This window comes from Talpa occidentalis, unplaced genomic scaffold (genome assembly GCF_014898055.3).
Source record: "Talpa occidentalis isolate TD23 unplaced genomic scaffold, MPIMG_talOcc4v2.1 talOcc4.6, whole genome shotgun sequence".
NCBI classification, from domain to species: Eukaryota; Metazoa; Chordata; class Mammalia; order Eulipotyphla; family Talpidae; genus Talpa; species Talpa occidentalis.
The window spans coordinates 20676259-20703066 of record NW_023604972.1 but is presented as its reverse complement, the minus strand read 5'-3'; the positions used below and the strand labels follow the sequence as shown (position 1 = coordinate 20703066).

At 45.5% G+C, this 26808-nt stretch overlaps 1 protein-coding gene across 2 annotated transcripts in view; it reads right to left on the bottom strand.

Moving 5' to 3' along the window:
- Window positions 1-21378, bottom strand: part of TBC1D1 (TBC1 domain family member 1) — a 193676-nt gene extending 172298 nt beyond the window's left edge. The window contains exons 1-2 of one of the 2 annotated variants that reach the window (XM_037529597.2): window positions 21356-21378; window positions 11648-12145 (exon numbers count right to left, since the gene is read on the bottom strand). In XM_037529597.2, the coding sequence (XP_037385494.1) occupies window positions 11648-12064 (417 nt within the window). In that variant the 5' untranslated portion in view covers window positions 12065-12145; window positions 21356-21378. The remainder of the gene's footprint in view (window positions 1-11647; window positions 12146-21355) is intronic. The other variant, XM_037529598.2, reaches the window with a different exon arrangement.
- Window positions 21379-26808: the final 5430 nt, after the last annotated feature.

Sequence of the window (26808 nt, the reverse complement as noted above, 5' to 3'; positions counted from 1 at the left end):
ATATTTCTTCACGAAGTACCCTCTGCATCTCACCACTGTTCTGGGTGCTGAGGTCAAGACAGGGCCCCAGGCAGGTGGGGAAGAAGGTAAGCAAGGAAACATGAACAAACAAGACCATTTCAGATAGTGGACAATGGTTATAAAGACATTAAGACCAGATGATGTGACAGGGATTGATGTGGTGATTCTTCTGACTGGCTGGTCAGAGAATGAGGTGTGAACAGAGTCCATAAAGATGTAAGAAGGCAGCCAGATGAAGAGTTGGAAGCAGAACCTTCCAGGCAGAGGCAACAATGAATGCAAAGATCCTGTGTGAAGAACAAGCTTGTCACGTTTTAGAAAAATACACACCAAGATGGCTGGAGGCCAGGGAGCACTGGGAAGAGTGTGGGAAATGATCTCCACATGGCAGACCTCAGCGAAGACATGAGATTTTAGTCTAAGTCCATAGAGGAGTCATTGGAGAGGTTTGAGCAAGTGAGTGGCATGTGATAGATTTTGTAAAGATGACTTTGCCTGCTTGCTTGACGGAGAGAAGCAACAAGAATGGAAACAGGGAAACATTAGGAAGTCCTGAAGCCATCCAGATGGAGTCCTGGGCTCAGGATTTCCAATGGGATAGAAAAGTGTCAGATATGGAATGGATTTTGAGTAATTTGGATGACAGTGTGAAGGAAAGAGAAATCAAACATCAAGCCTAGATTTTCACTGCAGAAGATGGTGAAAGCCAAAGACTGTTGGGGAGTAGAGTAAAGGGTTTCATTATAACTGTGTTCAGTTGAAGACGCACATTTAACAAGCAGAGAACTCAAGTTGGCAGCTGACAGACAAATCTGGAGCTCATCTGAGTCTGAAGCAATCAGAGTTTGAAGCAACAGATTAACTTTTAGGGGTCACCATCAAATAGGTAGTATTAAGTGCTGTGAGACTGAATAAGTTCATCTGGAAAGAATGTTGAGAAAAGAAATGTAGATGATCAAGTCTTAGAAAATGTAAAATTCAGGCTTCCCTGGTGGTGCAAGGGGTTAAGTCTCAGCAGTATGAAGCAATCTGCAGACACTGCAGCACGAGTTCTATTCCCGGCCAGGAAGCAATCTGCATGGCGCAGCAGACCTGTCTCGCCCACTGCTCCCCTCAGCAGTGTATTTCAGTCAGTCTGCGTGTTCTGCTCCCCACTCTGTCTCTGATGAATCCTCTTACCTTCCACACCTCTGGCCTACACCCCAGCTCTAGTATGCATAAATAAATAAATCTTTAAAAAAAAAGAAAATATGAAACTAAGAATTGAGAAGAGGAAGAATGAACGAAGGAGACCAGGTAGGAACCACAGTTGAAATAGAGGGGAAAACAGGAGGATATGGTTTTCTAAAAGGCGAAAAAAAAAGAGTTTGAGATAGAAGAAATGGCCTTCTGCCAACAATGTCAAAGACTACTGAGAAACAGGATAAGAGGAATGCACTACTTTGTGTGGGGTCACTAGATCTCATGAGCTCGTGTGGCACTTGATGTGGTAAGTCACTTCAGTGGAAAGATCAGGACAAAGTCCCAACTGGCAGATCAAGGAGAAAACGGGTGGGTGGAGATAAGAGTAGTCACTATGACAACTCTTAAAAAAACAGCAAAAAATTAAGCCCATAACTGGAGTGAGCTGGAATAGATATGGTGCCCAGGAGAGGGTTTGTTTTTAAGATGGGAGATTTGGGATATATTTTTTATAAGCTCAAGCACAACTAGATTAGGAATTTTACTTCTATGTTATTTTGCATTTGATTTCTAAGGAAGCAAGCAGGTCAGCATCAACAGGACAGGATTATTAAAATTCCTTCAGCTATCCAGAGAGGGAAGGGATCAGAGGACATCAAGATGGGTTCAGTTAGAAGTCACTTCACATTGTACTTACAGATTAAGACCCTTCTTGAGTTTTCACAATGACTATGGCAGCAGCCTCCTAACAGGTCTCTGTTATCTGTCTCTCATTCCTCTACTCCATGCCGGTCCCCACCCCTGCCAAATCTAAAAACAAATTCAATGATTTCACTTTCCCTGATCAATGCCTCTTACGGAAAACATCCACCTAGCAAGACATACAAAGTCCTCTGAAAATCTGGCCTCAGCCTTTCCTTCTGCCTCTCCTCTGATCATGGTTTTTGTGAAACTAATAGTAGCAACCCCAGCCACTGTGGGCCACCCCTCAGCCCCTTGCCCTGCTGTGATGTGGCACATATTATACCCTCCACTTATAATATCCATTCAATTTCCACCCAACTCGCTGGGCTTCGAAACTCCTACTGGGTTTCCAAAACCAGTTCAAATATCCCATGAAAAGTGAATCACATTCACTCAGACTCCTTCATGAAGATAGATCAATGACCAACAACTAGACATTGCAGGAAATCACTTCAACATAGAATAGAGTTAGGGCTAACATCAGTTGTCTGAGACAGAAAGGGGAACATCTTCAGGGAGAACACTCCTCAGAGTGTGACATGTGGAAACAGGAAGATGACTTGCCAGCTGAAACCTCCTTATTAAAAAAAAAACAAACTTGTCTATTTACTTTTAACTGAAGTAACATTGCATTTTGACTTTGGAGGTAAAACCTCCTTGAGACAAGATCCATCCACATCCATTGTTTAATATAACCTATTTGATTATCAGATGGCTATCATGAGGAACAGTCAAAAATCTATCTGCGAATTTCTATTGTTCCTAGTTCTACCCTGCAGAACAATTCATAATTTATCTATTTTCTTTTGTACATGGCAACTTTTCAAATAACTATAGCCACTCATTATATGAGGTCTCCTGCCAGTCTCCCAAATTTTCTCTCCCATCCTTACTGATGTTTACAAACTTGTGGAAGCAAAGAATTCAGAACCTATATTTGGTATATAAAATGCTCTTCTACTTCTTCAAGCAACAACCATGCCTTATTTGACTTTGTACCCTAGTACACTGCCAAGTACACGACACATGGGTAACATTCCAATGGAGAATTAATGTAAACTCCGCAACATTTCAAAGAGCTCCATGACTTGACCACAAGAAGTGATGGTTTTGGATGCTCTGTTAGAACCAAAGCAGCCAGGGACATGATCCTGCAGGACTGGCTTACACGAAGTCACATTCAAAGTGTCTGTCACACAGAGTCACTCTCAGTGGCCACGCTTGTATATTTCTTTTCCTATGGGTCCTGCATCAGCAGCTCCTCCACATCCTACCCCCAATCCAGCTGCTTCTGAAGGTTTCTCAGTCAGGCCAACTCCAGACTTGGCCAGCTCTGATTATTGGTTCAGGTCACTGGAAACATTTAATGGAGCAGGGCCTCCCTGGTGGCAGAGAGGTTAAGTCTCAGCAGTCTGAGATCCCCTCCAGGGAGCTAACCCTTCTGTTAGATCCCCTCCAGGGAGCAGACCTCTCCTGTCTTGCCTTCTGCTCCCCTTAATATTGTATTTCAGTAAAGCTGCCTGTTCTGTTCCCCACTCTGTCTCTGGTGAATCCTCTCACCACATCCCCTCCCAGCTCTGGCCTGCACCCCACTTCTTTTACACATAAATAAATAAATAAATAAATAAATAAATAAATATTTTTAAAAAAACCCAAAACAATTAATGGGGTAGATATCTAACCATCCAAGGGGAGAAAACAGATTTCAGAAAGAGAAAAAGTAGAAATGAAAGAATTGCCTACTTCATTATATCCTAAGTTAGTGGCCCAAGGGCTCTTTCCATTGCAACACACTTCTAGAATTAAAAACAGGTTGTACTTTTGAATATGATCTTTCCAGAGGAACTTTGAACAAAATTCTGTTTTCTCACAAAGAGAAAACAAAGGAGAAACCTCTAGTCACTCTATGATAAATGTTCAGATTTTCTAGAAATATTTCCTAGTCTAGTGCAGTGCTGGCCAGTAGAAAAAAGAGGCAAGCTACACATGTAATTTGGATTTCCTGGCAGGTACATGAACAAAGATAGAATGAAACAGGTAAAATTAATTATTGTATCATATTTTTTTGAACCCAATATATGCAAAGTATTGTCACTTCAACAAACTTATATAAAATTATTGAGATAGTTTAAGTTCTTTTTTTAAGCTAACACTTCAAAATCCAATGTGTTCTGATAAACAGAACATCTCAGATCAGACTCGCCATACTGCAGTGCCCTATCTCTACCCGCTGAGAATGGTGAATAAGAGGATAAAGAAACCCTTTTATGTTACAGGCAACCTTAGGTTTAAGCTACTTTTACAATTTATTCTTAGGAACAGATTTATATTAACAAATAATTATCAAACCCAAATCATTTACTGAAAAATACAAAGCTATGTGAAGTGATATGTACTGGAGAAAAGGATGACTTTAAAAAAAAAAAAATCATCTAAGCATCTATCACAGTGGATGTTCCCAAAGCCTTTAGACTTATTTTTCAAAGTCAAAAATAAATGATGTAATCAATCCTGTGTCATGAACCCCAACCTTCCAACAAATACTTAGGAGTTCACGCAGTCCAGGACATTCTTTTTATAGATGAGAACAAATCCTTGACAACACTTGCACAAGCAACCAACTTTTGTCTAGTGCCATAGACACAGATGGACAAGGGCTGGTTGGCTGACGGGATGCACTGCTTCGTGCAACTGTGCACTAGAACTAGCCCCAGCCCCAGAATGGAACCCTAAATGAAACCTGACATAATAAACCAGGATGGGATTAGAGATGCCTGGGAGAATTTAGCATAAATTAAAATTTTTCTAAAACATAAACAACCAAACCTAAGAACCAGTCCCTGAATAGCAAAAAAAAAAAAAAAAAAAAAAAAAAAAAGACTAATATATACAATTTAGAGCCTCCCTGGTGGCACAGGGGTCAAAGTTTCAACGCTATCAAGCTATTGCCAGCCACTAAGGCGCGAGTGCAATCCCTGGCCAGGGAGATAACCCACATGGCACAGCAGATCTCTCCTGTCTCCCCACCTGCTGGAATAGTGTATACTTCAAAATAATCACCTTCAAGAATAAAACACCCCAGCTTAGTTATAATTTCAAAGTTCACTCTAGCAAAGAAAGATACTAGTGAGCTGAGAAATTAAACAACCAAGCAAGAGATGCAACTGAAGCCAGACTTCATTGAAAATCCTGAAATAGGGTCTCCCCTGGTGGCGCAGCGGTTGAGCGCTGGGCTGCAAAGCTGCTCGCAGCCTCTGCAGCGTGGGTTCGATCCCCGGCCGCCGGCAAGGGTCCTGCATGGCGCACAGACCTCTCCTACAGCACCTGCTGCTCCCCTCACCAGTGTATTTTGTCAGTCTGACTGTTCTGTTCCCTGCTCTGGCTCTGGTGAATTCTCTCACCCTCCCGTACTTCTGACTGTACCTAGTGCTTGTATAAATAAATCTTTAAAAAAAGAAAAAAAGAAAAAAAAATCCTGAAATAAGCAGTGCATATTTCAAGTCATTACCTTAAAATTCCAAGTAGATGAGGGATTATTAAGATTATTAGTAATGGGTAAAATGCAAACAAAACAAAGCTACAATCCAATAAAATCCCCCCCTCCAAATTTTAAATTAAGTCATAAAACAACTCTGACTTTTAATATAGGGGGCTGAAATATTAATCCTGTTAATCACAGGAAAACCACTGTAAACCACCTTTTCATTTAATACTTGATATAACCTGGGCCTCCCCAGTGGCGCAGGGGTTGCGCGCTTGGTTGCAAAGCTGCCCGCAGCCTCTGCAGTGCTGGTTCTATTCCCGGCCGCTGGGCGAGGGTCCCACATGGCACGCAGACCTCTCCTGCCGCCCGCTGCTCCCCTCAGTAGTGTATTTCGTCGCCTGTTTTGTTCCCTGCTCTGGCTCTGGTGAATTCTCTCATCCTCCTGTGTTTCTGACTGTACCCAGTGCTTGTATAAATAAATAAGTAAATCTTTAAAAAAAAAAAAATACTTGATATTACCCAACCAGAGAAGCTGGCTGAGGTAACTCTAAGTCAGTTCCTGAGAAAGATGACGTCCTTACAGAGTGTTACACAAGAACACACTAGTTCTTTACTGGAAATGTCAAAAGGAACCATTTATTGCTCTTAAGTCTATACTAGTTCAGTAGTCTTAAAATGAGCAGTAAGGGAGCACACTGGCTTCAGTCTCCAATATATGTCACTTTCAAGAAATGCAGTTTAGTTGCCAAAAATCACAGAAAAGGAAATCCAGTTCTCAAAGGACATTGACATTCTTGCAGATAAGTCTTCCTCAGCAACATTTAATGAAGTTCTCTTCTAGAAGTCCTCTGCCCCTTACCTCAGGCTCCTTCACACTTTCCTGTTCCTCCTTATTTCTAAGGTTTTAGCAACTTATTATGGAGGCCAATATATTCTCTCCCAGGAGCCTCCCTGGTGGCGCAAGGGGTTAAGCTCAGCAATATGAAGCTATCCGCAGCCTCTGCAGCACGAGTTCGATCCCCAGCCAGGGTGATACCCACATGGTGCAGCAGACCTCTCCTGACTCACCCACTGCTCCTCTCAGCAGTATATTTCAGTTAATCTGCCTGTTCTCCTTTCCATTCTGTCTCTGGTGAATCCTCTAACCCCTCACACCTCTGGCCTGTACCCAGTTTGTGTATGCATAAATAAATAAATCTTTGAATATATATATATATTCTCTCCCAGCAAAAAATAATCCCTCTTTGGGAGAGAGGAACAAGGTTAGTTAGAGTATAGCAAATACAAGATTTTTAAGTCAGGATGGAAAAAGGGAAGCCCCTTGAACACTCCATACTGACATGTGCCCTGCTGGAGTTATGAAACCCCAAGTATAGTTATTGTTCACAAAATCATTATTTATACTAACATGTAAAGGGCTTAATATTTTTACATAACTAATATCTTTATAGTATCTCAGGTTTTAATTTCTGATATAGTATTAATAGATAAAATCCATATAAATCAATGTTCTTTAGGAGCCTCAGAAATTATAAGAATGAAAAGGGGTCCTCACAAAGATAAACAGCTGGGACTACATCAAATTAAAGAGCTTCTGCACAGCAAAAGAGACAATAACAAAAACAAAGAGAAACCCCACCAACTGGGAGAACATTTTTGCACCCAACACTAATGATAAAGGACTGATCACAAAAATCTGCAAAGAGCTGATGAGACTCAGCAACAACAAAGAAAATAATCCAGTCAAAAAATGGGCAGAAGAGCTAAAAAGAAACTTCTCTGAAGAGGAAATGCAAATGGCCAACAGGCATATGAAAAAATGTTCAACATCACTTGTAATCAGGGAAATGCAAATCAAAACTACCATGAGATACCATCTTACACCAGTGAGAGTGGCACATATTAAAAAAACTAGCAACAGCAAATGTTGGCGAGGTTGTGGAGAAAAAGGAACTCTCCTGCACTGTTGGTGGGAGTGCAAACTGGTCCAACCACTATGGAGAGCTGTGTGGAGATTTCTGGACCTACTAAACATAGAGCTTCCATAGGATCCAGCAATTCCACTCCTAGGTATTTACCCAAAGGACACAGAAACATCAATTCCAAAGAACACCTGCACCCCTATGTTTATAGCAGCACTGTTTACAATAGCTAAGCTTTGGAAACAGCCCAAATGCCCAAAAATAGATGACTGGATCAAGAAGATGTGGTACATATATACCATGGAATATTACTCAGCATTCAAAAAAGATAAACACATGCAATTTGCAGCAACATGGATGGCGCTGGAAGGGATCATGCTCAGCGAAATAAGCCAGAAAGAAAAAGAAAAATACCGGATGGTCTCACTCATAGCAGGAATCTAGAAAACTTAAATAAGGGACCAGGAAAATGAATAACTACAAGAAAGTGAAAATCAAAATCAACAAAAAACTATGAACCAGAGACACTTTTTGGGGAGTGGGGGCCGGGAGGGGAGGGATTGGGGTCAGAATGGGGGGTTTGCAATTGTATGGGGGAATATAAAAATAAAATTTATTATTTAAAAAAAAAAAAAAAAGAAAAGGGGTCCTCAGACCAGAAATTTGGAGACGCCACCCTAATGCATTTTGACCATGGAAATCTTTCTCTGTAGAACACCTGGAGCATATTCTATGAAACATATAATGGGAAACAATCTGTGCTTATGAAATTGTTCCTTTCCCTACCTCTTCTCTCCAAACATTCTTCAGTAAGTTTATTTATATGCTGATCCAAGAATTTCCACTCCAACAGGAGTTTTATGCTTACGACCCTGGCAGTAAACACACATATGTCCTTTGGCAAACTTGGTCGATGCTGACCTCATCTATTTAGAAGACGTCTTAATCTAGAGAATTATTTCACTGAGCAAATGTTATAAATAGTGCAGAGAAATGATGACATGGTTTAACATGCTCCTATAGCAGATAATCCTCTGTTCTAAGACACAGTGCCAAGGAGGTCCCAAAATCTAAAAAATATTTTAAAAAGTTAGAACCATGGCCCCTTTGGCTCACCATTCAGTTTCCAACAACAGAATCCCTGGCTGAGGCACGTATGTTACAAACTCCTCATAAAAAGAGCGGGAGGACATCAGTTTATTACCTGGCATCCTGACAAGTTGTATCTGTAAAAATTGTATGCGAGCCAAAAGTAACTTAAGAACAAATTCATATTTCTAGCATGGCTTTTCAGAATGCAGTCTAAGGCCAATTCTCAAACTTTAGCAAGACTGGAAGCCCCAATTACAGAATTCAGTTTTAAATCTTGTCAGGTATTTGAAGGACCGCCCAGAAATCTGTTCTCAGCTGGCAGCAAAAGGGTTTGGGGAAAGAGGCAAAAGCACAAAGTGCTGAAAAACAAGCGGATGCAGAAACTCTCCCCCAGGAAACGCAGTCCTTAATCAGAGCTAGCCCGAGCACAGCCTGTTCAACCCTCTGCTTTCCAAGCTGGAGTTTTTCCAACTATTAGGGACCATTAAGTTTATACAGTTTTCTAAGTGTCTAGTTTATAAAATGCAGCTCAAGGATGACCAGGATCTCATCCTGCGAGCTAAGAACACTCATCTCTGCTCCTTTTTCTTTTTAGCTAAAACTTGCAAGGGAATCAGCATGCAATCTGCTCCCAACCAAACTTTCTTTAATGAAAATTTTTATGGCCACAAATGCTTGCTAAGTTTCTAGTCCCATTCTAGTTCATTTATTTCCTCCCAGTAACTCTGTGAGACAGAGACTATAATTATCCCCATTTTACAGATGAGGAGACAGGCGCGGTGTTGCCTGAGGCAGCCCAGTTTATAGGTGGTAGAGACAGTACAGAATCCAGGAAGTTAGTCCATCTACACCGCTGAAAGGGGATGCCGTCCTGCCCACTGAAAACGCATGGACAACAAATGATTTATAATAAGAGAAATGCAATTTTATGGGTGAAATGGTGGTTTTAGCTCCAGATTAGCCTTCTTTCAAAGAGCCTTACCAGCGCGCAGGCTGTTAGGCTGCATTCTCTGTCTTCTGTCAGGCGCTATTCACCAACCGCTTGGTATTTACCCACTGAGGCGCCTGCCTTCCAGCTAGCCTGTGCTAACGTCCTCTCACAGGGATCTTGAAGCAGCATCACTCAGTGGATGAATAAAAGAACCCAGAAATGCAAAACAAAATCTACTTAGTCTTGAGAACATTAATTTCCAAATGAGGTCTGTGCACCCTGGAGGGTATGCAAAAAACCCAGTGGGGTGCAGGAAGAAGACATTAGCATTCTATTTCTATTTGCTGACATTTACCACATGGATTGACACTGGTGTCCTCACTCGGTGTGTGGCAGACAGCCACACAGGCCTGCTAGGCTAGGGAGGCCTAGCTGGGCATTCCTCAGCTCCATGGGTAAGCCGGGGGCCCTCACCTGTTTGTTTGCTTTCTCAGTATGTTATAGGACAGGGAGAGGGTCAGCCCAAACCCCGCAAACCTGCCTATTCTAAATGGGTTCTGCCATCCGCCGCATCAACACAAAACATAGGAGACTTTAATGGGAAGGAACTTTAATAAAACTAGGAAACAATACAGGTAAGGCAAAGAGTCTAGTTTCTAAATGAAGCACCCAAAGTTACCCGTCCCCTCGTGGGTAAAAGTCCATCCAAATGGGATTGGTCCAGAACAAGGCCCCAAAGCCTGCTACAAGTCTAAAGCATCTTCCAGTGGGGACCCACAGAAAAGGGTCACAAACAACCAGACAAGCCCGGAAGGAAAAGAGCAAAATCAACATCAAGATAAAAGCTGCCATGGTCACCTCCCCACGGGTCTCACCCACATCTGTGTCACCCAGTCCACAACCAAAAGACAAGCGCAGTTTCTTCACGTGTCTCTAGGCTCTACGCTCCTCCTCCAGGTCTCCTGGCTCCATCCTGCTCCTTCCTCAGTCTCTTCTGCAGCTTCTCCTCTTCCTGCTCAGCTCCACCCTCCCTTGGGTGGGGCAGGGAACCTTCCCCTTTCCTGGGACCACCCTGTTACAAGTAGGCTGTACCAAATTGCAGTTTGCATGGGCCCATGAGAGTGGCTGCATGTTATTTTCAATTTTACCTACGCTAATGCTCACAAAATGGACGAGTGGTTTTAAGCGAGTCTTGCATCTGCCAAATGCAAGCACAAATGTACAGAAAATAGAATTGAAAACATTTCTACCATTTCTCATATCATATTTTTCTCAGCCACATCATGAAATGTAATAACAAGCTATCAGATGTGACAAGAAGTTGACAAAAACAAAGAACCAAATATTGGACATTTATATAGCATGCAACTTGACAAAGTAAAAAACTAGTGGATTAGAATAAACACAGTGAAGGCTCTGCAGTTCAGAGAGGGGGTGGGAAAGGCTAAGAGAATAAAAGAAATAAAAATGTATTTGTGTCCACTGAAGTTTGGGGGAAAAAAATGAACGCATCAAAACTTACAGTCACATACATGGTTCTTATCAATGGTCTTTGCCTAAGTGAATATTGTGCTGTGGGAAATTGCCTAGCAGTATTCTTGTATAGTTTATAAATAAATATATTTTTATTAATAGGATAAATGCAAGTAGAAAACACAGTCATTTCCAACAAAATGGAGGGAATTTGAGGGAATTATGTGCAGCAAAGTCAGCCAGAACAATAATTTTCAAAAACTAGTAGATGCCAATAAAGATCCAGAGGACTCTGAGGGCAGGTGGGAGGGGGAGGCAGGGAACACAGGACAGAGAGGGCAGGACACTCACTGACAAGACCTTTGCTGCTCAGAGCAATTGAAATGTGCAACATCAGCCTCACCTGGCAGCTTGTCAGAAATGCAGGGTCTTAGGGCCCATCCCAGACCCACTGAACTAGAACTTCATTTTAACAAAATCCCCAGGTGATTCTCGTGCACACGTCTGTCTGAGAAGCACTGCTTTAGACACATGTCCTAATGGATCCTAACAATTCAGCTCTTAACCATAAGTTTAGACAGGTTTCTCTGTTGAATTGTTGAATTCATCAATTTATAATTTCTAGTATCTGTCATGAAATGTCTTCAAGCAATCCACTCTGACCTCACAAAAATCCAGTGACAAAATCTAGGTAGCATTATCCCTTATTCATTCCAACCAACTGGAATGAATGTCCATGACCCCCCAGTAACAGCCATCCAGCCACACCTTAATCTTTGGAATCCTCACCCCACTTACTTTTGTTTGATCGTCGGCTTTGAACACATAGCAGATGCTCTGCTGACTGGTTTTGTGATCCTTAATCAGACAAGCAAAGTAACTTGGGTCGTGACTGTTGTGGATCAGTTTGTGGACATGCTGAGGTTTACACTCAAAGATGTTGGAACAGATCAGTGGGTCCCACTGCTGGCTCTTCCCTGGCTCGGGTTCACATTTCAATCCAGAGGGCGACACACAAAGCCTGACTTGCTTGGTGCCAGGCTCCCTTTTGGAAGTCTGAGCACTGAGCCTTCGCACCTCCGCCACCACCCAGGGCAGCATGGGCATCGTGGTGAGAGAGTGCACGGGCAGCGAGCCCACCAGCTGAAGGCTGAAATCCACTGAGACCTCGTTAGGAAACAGATGTTTTCTCGCTGTGAATGTTATTGGTTCCATCTTGGGAAAAGTCTGGAAACTCAGCAAATCGTTGCCACTGTTTTTCTATTTTAGACCAATCTATGAAACAGATGCAGAATCCTGGGGAAGAAAAAACAGAGACATTAGAATTTAATGAAGTCATAGCCATAGCTACTTTCAAAGAGCTATTATTACAGAAAAACTTAACAAGTTTGAAACCAAACCTAGGAAGAAACGGATATAGTGCAAATACATTGCTCTGCCTAGAATGAGCTTTCTTGAAACTATTCTATATAAAACCCGAAAATGGCATAATTCTTATTATGGGTTATAAAGATCCCACGGGAAACTCCTCATAACCTAAGCCTCTTAGAATCAGCAAGGCAGTGAAACCCTACTATATTCTTCAATATGCATTTCAAGGAACTTTTAAAAGATAAATTAAATTCAGTACTGGTGACTCCCATCCCTCCAGGAAAAAATAATCTTGTAAGAGAACAGTGTCAGCTGTCCCTAGCAGAGTCTACTGAAACAGGCCAGGCGGCAGTGCAGGCTGTTGAGTGCTGCGCTGTGGAGCTGTGTGGACGGTTTGATCCTGGCCAGCTGGAGAGGGTCCCACATAGCGTGGCAGACCTCTCCTGTCTTTCCCGCTGCTCCCCGCAGCAGTGTATTTTGTCAGTCTGCCTGTTCTGCTCCCCACTCTGTCTCTGGTGAATCCTCTCACCCCCCACACCTCTTCCTTCCCTATACCACTTTCTCCAAAGTCTACACCTGCTGTCTCCACTTCCTCTGTCCCTCCCCCACTACCTTAGCACTGGAGGAGAGTCACAGCATTGCTCTCCTTCAGTTTTAAACAATTGACTCTTCACTTACAACACTTAAGTTTGTTTTTTTTTTCTTTTGTGGGACCCTCACCGGTGGCCGGGGATCCAACTGGTGCTGCAGAGGCTGAGGGCAGCCTTGCAACCCAGCGCTCAACTGCTGCGCCACCAGGGGAGGCCCAACACTTAAGTTTTAAAAGGCTTTCCTGTCATACTCTGGAAGTTCTGAATCACAATTTCAGGCACCATTAACATATATTCAGTACCTGTGATGTTCCACACATGGTCATAAATATTGTTTTATTTAATTCATCCATAATAATCACCAGCTCACATCTTCCCTCATCAATAGAAAATGTTGCTTCTACTAAACCCGAACACACTCAACTCTGCCTCTCTGGCTATAGATGATTTTCAACAACCACACTTGATATATTTTCATGACTTCCCATAAAACCCTTCTGTTTTGGGGTTGTAAAAACAGATAAAAGCCTTGGTCATCTGCAGGTCTTAGGCGCTTTAGTTTTTTGCTGCCAGGATCTTTATTCTCTCCCAGATTCACCTGGGCATATATATGAAAGCTAAGGAGAAAGTCTAAGAAGGTAGGGACTACGTCTGTCTGATTCACCATTTTGTCGCAGTGCCAGGGATGGTGATTCAGAATAAGCTCAACAAACATTTTAAAGAAGTGAATTTAAAAAAAAAAAAAAAGCTATTTTCCCTTGACCTCAAACTTCTCTCAACCACAACTCTTCCTTCCCTATACCACTTTCTCCAAAGTCTACACCTGCTGTCTCCACTTCCTCTGGCCCCTCCCCCACTACGGTAGCACTGGAGGAGAGTCACAGCATTGCTCTCCTTCAGGTAGCCCACATCCCTGGCTGTGAAATCCACAGGGGCTTTGTAGTCCTTGACCACCCTGTCCTCGATGAATTTCCCAATGCTGCACACTCCTTGCTGCTTGAAACACTGTTCTCATCTCACCTCTCTGGAGGTTTCTTTTCAGGTTCTTTGATGGCTTTCTTTCCCTCTTTACTGCTGTTCTCTACCCTCTCTCCAGCTGTTTGCTTTCAACACAATCTCATCTAATCCCTTGGTGTCAAGAACCAGATCCTACTACTCCCACTGCTGATGACAACCACTTTCCTTTAGAATACCAGCCACTTTGCATGTATTATCTCCTTTCATCTTCATAAAAACCTTCATCTCTAACCTCTGTCTTAGAGACTACTAGTAGTGCCACTTTTTAAATTTTTAAAAAAGATTTATTTATTTAGGCATAAAAGAACTGGGGTACAGGCCAGAGGTGTGGGGGGTGAGAGGATTCACCAGAGACAGAGTGGGGAGCAGAACAGGCAGACTGATGAAATACACTGCTGAGGGGAGCAGCGGGAAAGACAGGAGAGGTCTGCCAGCTATGTGGGACCCTCTCCGGCTGGCCAGGATCAAACCGTCCACACAGCTCCACAGCGCAGCACTCAACCGCCTGCGCCACCAGGGGAGGCCCAGCCATCCTATTCATTTTAAGGATCTGAATAGGTGTCCTTTGAAAAAACTGTTATGCTCCTAAAACTCTTAAGGCTTGGGGTTTCTAAAACCAATCTTCAAATTCTAAGCAGTTTCTGAAATAGAACTGGTCTCTTCTTTTTACTCTATGTTTTTTCATAGTATATACATGAATATATTCTAATTTTTATAGTACCATTTGAACAGTTTGGAACTATTTTTATTTTAAATGTTCAAAAGTTCAGAAATAAACCCATACTTTATTTAGAGTTCCAATATAGTTCAGGAACGCATATTCCATGTCTCTTTTCCTTTAAAGTACAACTACTTTTGATGATGAAAACAGACTTGAAGTTCTCATAACCCCATAAATAATAGTCTCCCTCTATTTCTCTCTCTTAACTACAGGTGAAAGTGGCATTAAATGTCTGGCTCAACTTCCACTCCTGTAACTGAATCTGCTTCAAGTTCTAACCGTTGACAGCTGCTAATCCTAAAACATGTTTAAAGAAGTACTAGAATTATTACAAAGGATAGACCAGGGTCTATCAGGCAGTGTAGATAAGGCAGTTAATACAGTGGCAAGAGTAGAAACAGTGTTCCTTTAAGGTGTTCTTGTAAAGAAACCTCTGCATAGGGCCAAAAATGACACGACTTAGTCATTTCGGAATTGGGTAATCAGTCATCAAATTAGTTCTATCATTTCATTGACAAAAGTATTTGAATATCTACAGTTTTCACTTTTCAACCAGCTGCGGCACCATTCTCAGTTTCTCTGCAGAAAGTAGAGTGGGCCTCAACACTACTTATAGACTCTCAAATCATGAGTTTTACTTCAGACATAACCACAATTATTTATAAGCAATTCAGATACTGCTGATATAAAATTCATGGGAATAGGAACAGGCTGGGTGAGTAATTGCTTGCATTACTTTTCAATAAGAAGCTCCGTGAGAGGGGCGAGGTGGAGACTAATAAAAAAATCCATAAAACAAATGAACTATTCAAATGACTTAACAAACCCTTAGATTATTTCTTTTTTAAATTTTAAAAATTTTTTTATGTATTTATGCATATAAGAGCTGGGGTACAGGCCAGAGATACAGGGGGTGAGAGGATTTACCAGAGACAGAGTGGGGAACAGCAGATTGACCAAAGTACACTGCTGAGGGGAGCAGCAGGAAGCAGGAGAGGTCTGCTGGGCCATGTGGGCTGCTTCCTGGCCAGCCGGGGATCGAACTTGTGCTGCAGATGGTGCAAATTGCTTTGTAGTGCAGTGCTTAACCCCTTGTGCCACCAGGGAGGCCCCTTCAGATTATTTCTTACTCAGACTCAGCCCACATTTTTTGCAGGAAACCTCTGACCATTCTCTAAGCCCACCCTGAGGAGAAGCATCTGTTCCAAGAGGCCTCTTAGGCCTCAGGCCAGTGAGAAATCCTATGATCTGTGATTCTGGTCAGCTTCTGGATGCCATGGTCCATAAACATGGTCAGTGCCCAAAACACAGATACTTTCTTATTAGGGCAGTTTCCATAACCTTGCTGGTGAACCCTGCTATGATAAATTTCCCTGGAATCATGCACACAGAATCATGGCAGTTTAAAGGCTAGAAAAGGGGCCTCCCTGGTGGCGCAAGGGGTTAAGTCTCAGTACTATGAAGCTATCTACAGCCTCTGAAGCAGGGAGTTCGATCCCAGGCCAGAGAGCGACCTACACATGGCCCAGCAGACCTCTCCTGTCTCGCCCACTGCTCCCCTCAGCAGTGTATTTCAATCAATCTGCCTGTTCTGTTCCCCGCTCTTGTCTAATGAATCTTCTCACCCCCCACACTCTGGCCTGTACCCCAGTTCTTTGTATGCATAAATAAATAAATATTTAAAAATAAATAAAAGCTAAAAAAGTCCCTTTGAAATCATTTAGAGATTTTCCTCATATTTGAAATGAGACGACTTGGCTCTGGAGCAGTCAAGTGACTTGTCCAAATTTGGTGGCCGAACGGGGACAATCCGAGTCCCTGACTTTCATACAAAGAACCTCAGTTTCCTCGTGTAAACACTTGCAAGTATGAAGTGGGAAAAGCAAGTTACTTAACTTCTCCAAGTTACTTAACTTCTTATTCTTATAAGATACTGGAGCAAGATCACCCCCAAGTTTCCTTCTAACTCTAAAATCTGGTGAATCTAATTTCCATAATGTATAATACCAAATGTCCCCAACATTGTGTGGGGATAGAAAGCTGCTTTCATCCTTCTTTCAAGAATATAAATGTGGGAGAGATATGTGAGGCAATGGGGGGAAGAGGAAGGGGTTGGAGCTTACTGATGAGGAAGCGAGAGATGCAGCTATGGGAGTTAGTGGATTGCCATTGGGAACCCCCTCACTTCCCAGCCTTCCTCCCAGCAAACCACAGCGAGCAGGATGGGGACTTTCCAGCAGCACAATACCAAAGCCTTTGCAGCTTCAACCCTCACCTCCATAGGATGCTGGTGGAAGGGAGGAGGGAGAGAAACAAAGACATGGGAGTGGTGAGGGTAGCCCCAGATCCCAGGCCAGGTTGGAAGCAGTCAGTATTGATTAGCTGTCAGGACCCGGGATAGGCAGGGAGCCACTGGGTGGCCACTTCCCCTTGAGAGTCAATGTTTCAATTTTTCTGTTCTTTACTCCAGGCAGAGTGTGCGTGCTGCTAGGTGGAATCATACTGCCACCTAAGTAACACGCAGTGAGGCCCTGGCTTGGCAAACTACCTGCACTCAGTCCCATTCCTATCAGAGCAGTGTGCTGCTCACCAAGAAATCATCACAGGACCCCAAGAACTTTGGAGCAGTAGGCTGTTTCCCCATCACATGGCGCTCCTGGCGCCAGAGGTTCTAACCTGCTCAGCACCATGGTTGCTTGGCACAGGCATGCACCTCTCTAATTTGACACATAAATTAATGATACTTGGAATGATTTCCTTTCTGGCTAAATCAACGCCAATTCAAGCCCAGTCCTTCAGGACGCCACTGTCACTTCTTGCATTCTCTTCCACTATTGCATAGGATAAATGGGTGGGGGTTCCAACTCAACGGGTCTTCAGAGATTATGTCTAACCCTAAAGATAAATGAGAAGTATATTTTATCAGAAGCCTCCCTTAGCTATTTTTACATGAATCTACCTTAACCAGTAAATAGTGAAGGCAGGATTTGAATCCGAACTTGTCTTACACCCAAATTCCCGTTCTTTGCAATATAACAATATCTCTAAGTAGGGAGTAACTCTAAAATATCTTTCTAATGGATTAACTGGATTGTTTTTCTATCTGAATTTTGCTAGGCCTAAGTAATCCAAATCTAATGTCAAAATTATATTGCTCCTGGGCCTCCCTGGTGGCACAAGGGGTTAAGTCTCAGCACTATTACACTATCAGCAGCCACTGCAGCAAGAGTTCGATCCCAGACCAGAGAGCTAACCCAGACGGCGCAGCAGACCTCTCCTGTCTTGCCCTCTGCTCCCCTCAGCAGCATATATCAGTAGATCCACCTGTTCTGCTCCCTACTCTGTCTCTGATGAATCCTCTCACACATACACACCCCCAGCTGCCGCACCTCTGGCCTACACCCCAGCTCTTGTATGCATAAATAAATAAAGAATAAATCTTAAAAAATATATACATATTGCTCCTAAAAGTGTAGACTAAACAAATAACTATAACAGAAACAATAAGTAATATTTGAGTGCTCACAATCTACCAAACATATACTAAAGACTTTATACGTATAAATTCATTAACATAAAATGAGATTAAACACTTAACCTGTTTTAGAAGCTTAAATTAACTGGTGGTAGATAACGTGCTATTAAATAAGTATATTCTCTTTTCAGGAGAAAAAATAGCTGCTGCTTGTCACAAAGGAAAACAGGCACACTCAAAACCAAAGGCCTCTTCGTGGCTGCTAAAACCTATTTTCTACATTCTGCACTTCACCAAAACCTAAGATTCAAGATTATTTCCTATGGCCTAAATCTGACAAATCTTTTTCTAAACATTTGAAATCTGGAAAGGGACACATCACTCTTAAATCTAAGAACATATCAAATAGAAATCTCGACTTGAAAATGTCAAAAACCTTCAGAATGGAAACCTGGGTGTGTTTTGTAGAGAATCTGGTTTAAAATTATTTTTATTGCAATGAGGGCTGGAAAGACAGAAAGGAAAGAGCCACAAAGGCCATTGTAAGGTAAAGCCCTGCAGGGACCTACATCCTTTGCCATGACCGGGGATATATGAACGCAATGCACTTGAGCCACTGGGCTGACTACTTGTCATTTTAATGACCAGATCCTGCTGCTCCAAGTTTAATGACCAAGAAAAGGGCTGAGAGACATATCAGGTGTTAAGATCAACATGGCCACTAAACTTGAGAAGGGCAGCACACAGAGAAAAGGGCAAACAAATGATGCCAAGACACCCACACATACGCAGAAGTAAGCCCCCAAATGGGCTGAGAGATATTATAGGGACTTGGGAGACTGAGGACCTTCAGAGAAATGGTATGGCAACAGTAAAAGGGGCCTAAGGAAGTTGTCATTTTCTAAGATAAAAAGAAAAGCAAACTCAGACATAATCCTCTCAGCAGCCACCCCTGACCTAGCATGGTAATGTTTGGAGATACTGGTGAAAATGGGGAACAGGTAAGTTCCATGCTGCTTGGTGCAAGTCAGTGGCACATCATGGAAGATTCTAGATCTCTACAAGAAAAGGGTGCCCTCCCCTACACACATCTGGTTCTGCACACGAGTCCAGCTGATTGCTACTGCTGCCTTCCAGGTAAGTAGGAGAGTGTCAACAGTATGGGAACGAGGGAGAAGGGGCAAGCCACATTTCTTCAGAGTTGCCATTTCTTCCTCAGACCCTGAGTCCTATGACATGCAATGTCAAGTGATATAAGGTGAACACTGAAACGACTGCACCCAATCAGAGATGTGATCACAGTGAAAGGGGAAACCCCAGAGTTCTCAGGGGTAAAGAGAGGTGGTAGGTCTGGCAGGGAGTTCCATTTGCAAAAATTTGCTTTGATGCTAATAGTTTATAACTATACCAATTTTTCTCCTTATTTTACTGGTTTGCAACTAGCTGGACAAATCTTTATTTTCATTATCACCTGTGATTTTATTTAAATAGTCTCAAAATACACCATCTGTGTTCACTTCAGAAATGACCCCTGAACATTTCACACATGCCCTTTAACTCATAGCTGGGCCTACTATCCAGTAGCTCAGTTTTTTTTGTTGTTGAAGATTTATTTATTTATGCATACAAGAACTGGGGTACAGGCCAGAGATTGGGGGGGGTGAGAGGATTCACCAGAGACAGAGTGGGGAGCAGAACAAGCAGACTGACTGAAATACACTGCTGAGGGGAGCAGCAGGTGAGACAGGAGAGGTCTGCCTCGACATGTGGGTTGCTCCCTGGCAGGCTGCAGAGGCTGAGGATTGCTTCATAGTGTGGTGCTTTACCCCTTGTGCCACCAGGGAGGCCCCCAGTAGCTCAGCTTTGTCAATCGTTATCTATAGATCAATCTGGAGCAAAGCATTTTTTATGGTCTTCTTTCCCTATAAGCTGATAAACACTCCCAACCCTAAGGATTTGCAACTGGGGACAGCATTCCATTTCAAACAATTGTAAAACACCTGTTTACAAAAGCAGTCAGTCCTCTTCTACACACTATTTCAAACAACATCCTTATTCCTTAAGGCAATTCTCCAGTTCCCAGGAAGGAGCACACCACCTCCCAACCAGGAGTGGCCATCTCTACTTTTTGGAAAAGGAATAGAACTCACCTGCTTCAGGGGACCCTAACCCAACAGAATGAACATGAGCTCAGAAACAAGAAAAGTGGTTGGGAGGATGGATTCCCAGTCTCTTGGAACATTCTCCCTTGATTTGTCCACTCCAAACCCCTTTCCCTCCCCCTCCAACCCCCCCTCCACAAAACCCAGAGGCGGCCATTCTCCAAATCCTCCTAATCCCGCCACTAGTCCGGGAAGACAATGAATAGCTGCCTTTTTTTTTTTTTTTTTTTAAATCGAGGCCTCTGGGGTTCAGCTTAAGTACATTGCAAAAAGTTTAGAAGTTTGGACATGCAGAGATAGCTGAGTTTCTTGGGTGTGACCCATTTAAACCAGGTCATTTGAAAAGCCTCTTTTCTCCAAGTCTGATTTGTTAAGAAATGAAATGATCCAATCATCTCAAGGGCCGAACGGGAGATCTTAAGTGAGTACCTCTCCATTAACCAAGGGCAATCCGGTGGAAAGAACAGTAATGACTTTCAAATTCATTTCTTTTCCAGCTTCCGGTGAAGAATTTATGGAAAACCAAATCACAACAGGTAAAGCAGCCTCTAAGTGCATTTCAAAGAAAACGACACCTTTTTTTTTTTTTTTTAAGAGAGTGAGTGGCGAAGTTTGAGGAGCTCCCTCCACAATCTCAGACCGATCAGGAAGCTGCTAGAAACGAGCAGGGTTTCAAAACGACTGGTACAGGATGTGCCCATAGAAAGAAATGCTGCGCGCACTGGTGGAACTGCCAAAGTTACTACTGCAAAGTACCCACAACTTTTAAAGGGTGGCACGGCGTCACTCGGCTCGCCCTCCCCCCCAAATTGGGTCGCCTTACAAACACACCCGCCCCCGGGACGTTTGGCGGGCGGGAGGGAGGGGGGCTGGGGTGCGGACAGCAGCGGGCCGCAGCGGTGTGGGGCCGGAGGCGGGGGCCAGACGCAGCTCCAGGGTCCTGAAGAACACGAAGGTTTCGCTTTCGCCCAAGCAGGGGACGACGAGGTGAGGATGAACTTCCTTGCCCCGAGCACCCCGCGCGGCGAGCGCTGCACGAGCACCGCGGAGCTGCGGGTTCCTGCCGCTCGGGGGCCCCGGGAGCGCGGGGCGCGCAGGGGCGGGGGGCGAGCGGGCGGCCCCGGGAGGAGCCCGCGGGGTGGCGGGGGCGCAGCCCCAGAGGGCGCCTACCTGTGCGGCGGCGCGCTCAGAGCCCGGGGCCCGGCCGGGGCGCGCAGGTGCCCGGGAGCCGCGCGCGGATGGCCTGGGCGGGCGGAGCGTCCATCGCGCCCGGCGGGCTCCGCTCTTCCCGCCGCAGGGGGCCGGGCGGGTCCCCTCGGCTCGGCTCCCGCCTCTTCTCGCTCGGCCGCGCGCTCGCTGGGTACCGCGGCGGCCGCAGCAACAGGCTCGGGGGCGCGGGGGCGGCGGGCGCGCGGGAGGAGCAGGAGGAGCGGGAGGAGGTGTCTGCGCGCGGCTCGCGTTTCCTCCTCCCGGGCCGGGCGTGCGAGGGGAGGGCGGGGGCTGGGATCTCCCCGCTGGGCCTCGGGGGGGCTGAGGTGGGGCACGCGGCTCCCCCGTCCCCACCGCGCCGTGTGACACGGCCTGGGGAGCGCAGCCCGGACGGGCGAGTCACACGCGGGCAACAGCTGCTGCAGTGCGGGTCCCCGCGGCCTCCCGCCCCTCCCCGGCGGCCCATCCCGGGCCGGACTCGGGGGCCCCAGCCCGCCCGAGGGAGCGGTGGGGGTGCCGGGGGCGCCGCCCCAGCCAGCTCCGGCGCACGACCTGGGCCGCCGGGGACGCGCGCCCAGCGCGAGATGGAGGCCCTCTCGGCAGGATGTGCGGTCGCACACGCTGTCCTCGCGGCCTATTTATAGCAGGTGGCACTGCCCGCCGCGTCTCGCCCCGCGGGCTCTCAGCAGGTGGCACTGCCTGCCCGCACTTCGCTCCCGGCCGCAGCCCCCCCCCCCCCCCGGGCCTGCATCCTGCCTGCCCGCAAAGCGGGCGAGGTGAAAACTGCGCAGCGCACGGGAGGGGACCAGCCACCTGGCCCTCCCCGGCATCACCCCTTCCTCTTGGCCTCGGGCTGGATGGTGACTGGGAGTGAACCGCAGCACGGCCAGTGCCAGCCTTGCACGAGCAGGAGAGGGAAAAATCAGAGATTCAGGGAAATAGCTAGGCTGACGTGCCCTCCCCCACTAAACACCAGTGAACCCCCAGTCGACCATCTGCGGGGGAGGAGGGGCAGAAATTGGGTTGAGTGCTTTCTCTCTCTCTCTCTCTCTCTCTCTCTCTCTCTCTCTCTCTCTCTCACACACACACACACACACACACACACACACAGACTTGTGGTGTCTGCTTTTGAGTCAGGCTTGGACAAGTTCCCAGCTACCTTATCCAGAGTAAGGAGAAACACCGCTGGCACCTAGGATTAGGTGACAGTGTGCAGGAAAGTTGCAAATCTCCCACATCCCACCCCAGGGCAGTTCCCCTGGGGTGCAGAGTGAGCAGGGGAGGGAACTGAGGAAAGGGAGGAGAGAGCACCATCTCCAGAAAAGCATAAGGGGGTGGGGAGCAGAAAGGCAGGCAAGGGAGGTGGAGGTGCGGGGAAGCAGCCAGTGGAAGGGGCATGGGTGAAGAAACCCCTGGTTGCATCTTGGGGATTTTTCCCCTTCCGTTGCTGGAAGCTCACCTTAGTGAAGTGGCTGAGAAGGTAGGCAGCCCGGCTGGACTTAAACCCAATTCCCAACTCCCGTCTGGTTTGGCTTAGGCAGCTGTAAAATGGAGCCATTGCACACTCCCAGGATCCTTGTGAGGATAACATAGGAACCAGCAGGCAAAGTCTGCCCCGTGGCACACGCATGAGCCGCAGCTAGAGGCGGTAGCTGCTGCCATCTTAGGCTCAAGAGGCAAGTAGAGGCCGGAGGTCCCGCCCCATCTCCAGGAAACTTGTGTGCCTAGAAGCTGATCTAGGTTTTTGAAGCCTTTTTTGTTAAGACTCCCTTATAGGGACCCTCATCCCATCCGCCTGCATGCTCACATCCAGGGGAGGTACATTTACATGGGGCACAAAAGTCTATCCACAATTTGATTTAAGACTCGCACGTGGGTGGCAGTGATGGTTCATTGAGGGACTGGACCCTTTGGAATCTTGTGCTAAGTGCTTGACATGTATCACCTCTGATCCTCCTAGGAGCTCCACTTAACTAATGAGAGAAGTGTAATGCCTCTTGTTGGCCACAGAACTAGTAGTTCCTGGGATCCCCAAGATCCATAGTCCCGTATATCATAACGCATTTCCTTTCTGGTCACTTGTAGCTCTCTTGTGGCTTTCTTTCTCGCATCGCTTGGACCTGCCATCATGACTTCCTGTCTTTTATGTCCAGTTGAGTTGTGCAGCTCTCCCTCCCTCTCCACGGCAGCCTGCTGAATACGTTAACCTCCACAGTACCGGGATGGCCAGACAGGGACACGGTCATCCACTCCCTTCACACCCCAAAACTGCTTCCATCCATGACTTGCCAGATGATGGCTGAAAGGATTTTACCTTACAGCTCTGCCCCTGGGACAGAGGTCATGGCAAGGTTGGACTCTGCTTACAGAACATTCTGGCCAGAATGCCCTCCCATCCTGTCACCTCTCCCTTACTTCTTCAACCACCACCCCCTCCACTGCACCTACTTTCCTGTCCCAGAGGGCAGGGAAAGCTTAGGTACAGTATGGTTCCTGCCCCCCAACCCCCGCCCACCCCCTGGCCCTGAAAATGTACCTAGTTCCAGCTCAGAGAATTATAATTGAGTATGCACCACTTTTCTAGTTCCCAGGGTTAGCTAGTGCCCTAGAAATGACAAGAAGGGACTTCAGAATAATTTTAGCTTCTTGTAAACTGAACTCCCTCTACACTAGAAGGGTTTTCTTTCTTTTTTTTGCTGTCAAGTACCGTTTCAGAGGATTGGGGGCAGTCTGCCATCACCCTCGCTGGAGCTGGTTTCCTGCAGCTCTGGAAGAGGTAGTGAGATTTGGGGACTGCTGGTGACACCTGTCATGGCAGGATAAAGGCTCACCCTGGGAGGGGCTTCCATGTTTGCCCAGTGCAGCCCGGAAAGGTAGAAGCTGTGCACCCCTACCCCCCACACCCCACTTCCCCACACCCCCACACCCCCACACCCCTCACCCCCCCTCCACCTACCCCCCACCCCCCCACCCCGCCTTCCTCTGTGAGTGCTATTCCTTGAGGGAGGAAGTAGCTACTATCTGGTCTTCAGATTAGTGCAGAAGTGTGACCCCAGCAGGGCTGGTGCACCACCGTGGGAGAGGCCTGAGGCAACAGGACCTTGGGAAGGGCAACTAAGAGCTCCCTTGGGGGCCTCCCTGGTGGCACAGGGGGTTAACACAGCACTGTGAAGCTATCCGCAGTCACTGCAGCACGAGTTTGATCCCTGGCCAGGGAGTTACCCACATGGCACAGCAAGACCTCTCTTGTCTTGCCCGCTGCTCCCATCAGCAGTGTATTTCAGTGGATCTGCCTGTTCTGCTCCCCAGTCTGTCTCTGGTGAATCCTCTCACCCCTGCACCTCTGGCCTGTACCCCAGTTCTTATATGCATAAATAAATAAATCTTTATTATGTTAATAATAAATAAATAATAATAAATAAATCTTTGTTATGTTCAGTTGGTAGTTATTTACCAGTAACAAAACTAAGCAGAGAATGGGCTCTGCTTCAGGGCCCTAATCCGCCTGACAGTGGGCTACCAGGGAAGTGGAGCTCTCCCCCACACGGGGCATTTAGCTGCATCAGGTCCTGACCACTGGCTCAATAAGGAAAACCCCTGCAGGGAAGGCATCTACCGTTATGGCCACCACTGTTCACTTGTGTGGACAATCTCTGTCCCTTCAGCTCCTCCTGAAATCCTCACAAGCATCACTTTTTGGGAGCTTCCCCTAAAGACTCTGTCCTAATTTAGTCATTTGCTGCATAATTAGTTATTCATTGCCAAAGGTTTTAAGACAGGTGCCGAGCTCTAGAAAATTGTGAACCACTGAGGCCATTCAGTCAGGTGGGAAACAGGCTGAAAGAAGAGTCATTTTTCATGTAAAAAGTTAAAGGAACCATAAGTAAATCTAGAAAAAGTTTTAGTTAAGGTAGAAAAGCAACCTTGAATCAAATTACTCAGGAACCCAAACTCTAATTATGGTTGATATATTTTCACCTATTTTCCAAATATACATAATGAGGTAAAAGTTCTTAACTAATGGGTCTAGTTCCATAATTGGTGTAGAGGCAAAACATTAAGGTTATCTTGGGTAGGCCTCCCTGGTGGCATAAGGGGTTAAGCACCGCACTATGAAGCAATCTGCAGTCTCTGCAGCACGAGTTCAATCCCCAGCCAGCCAGGGAGAAACCACATGGCAAAGCAGACCTTTCCTGCCTCACCCACTGCTCCCCTCAGCAGTGTATGTCAGTCAGTCTGCCTGTTCTATTCCCCACTCTGTCTCTGGTGAATCCTCTCACCGCCCCCCACATCTCTGGCCTGTACCCCAGCTCTTGTATGCATAAATAATCTTTAAAAAAAAAAAGATTATCTGGGCTAGAGCCCCAAGGATGGTTCACTGATCTACCAGAGTGAAATTTCAAGCCCTTAGCAGGACTTATCAAGTCCTAAGGGACCTACCCCCTCCCTGCCCTTTGGCTAGTGGTGACTTTTTGGAGACCTAAGTGACAGTTTCTGAAGTAAGTTCAAGCTCAGTGGGAAAGCTCTCAAGATTGAGAACAGCATCTGCCTCGAGCTTGAGAGGAGGCAGCCTAGCAGCACCAAGCTGGACATTTGCCTATCTACCAGCCCCAGGCAAAATTATTAGCATCCTAACAGTGTGTGAAATTATGCCCAAGTATCTTTATTGTCTGTAAGAAATATTGTTCATGACAAGAAAATGGATCGAAGTCAAGATCAGAGAATGCATTGATTTGCTTGCAATTTGAGGTTCTTGAAATTGCCTGCTGAAAAGCTTAAGAATAAAATATAGTGGAATAAAAGATATAAATAAATAAAATGAGCAGATAACCAATGGAGATTTTAAAATTTCAGCAATTAAAATTTGTACTGCCTAGCAGAACTCGTGCTGACGGTGGGTGAGACAACCCGCATGCAAGTGGTGTGGGACACAGTGGACCAGATCCCAAGCCCCGGAGTAGGATTCCGTGTAGTGTCTAATCTCCTTTTATGGTCAAAGCAGATAAAACTCCGGGCACTGGTCCCACTTCCCGTTTCAGCTCCCTCTTCTACTCATTAAATCATTGCTCTCCACCAGCAGCTGTTCTGTGGAGCTCTCTGACAATATCCAGCTTTGCTGGGGGCCAGCTTCCCACCTGAGCTGGTTTTGTGGGTTGGACACCAGACACAAAGCTGAGAAAGCGCTCAACAGCAGCTCATCATCTTTTGTTATGATGTCTTAATTTGTCCAAGACCTGTAAGAATTTCTTTGTATATTGTCGAAGTAATGGATCTCAGAGGTTTTGCCCAGACTGGTAAAATGACTCAGCTTCCAACACTGCAAGACCCCAAACATCATTATAGGCTCTACATAAATGTGTGCATCATATGTAATCGCTCCTAGCAAATGCAGTCACTGGTTACCTGGTCTCTGC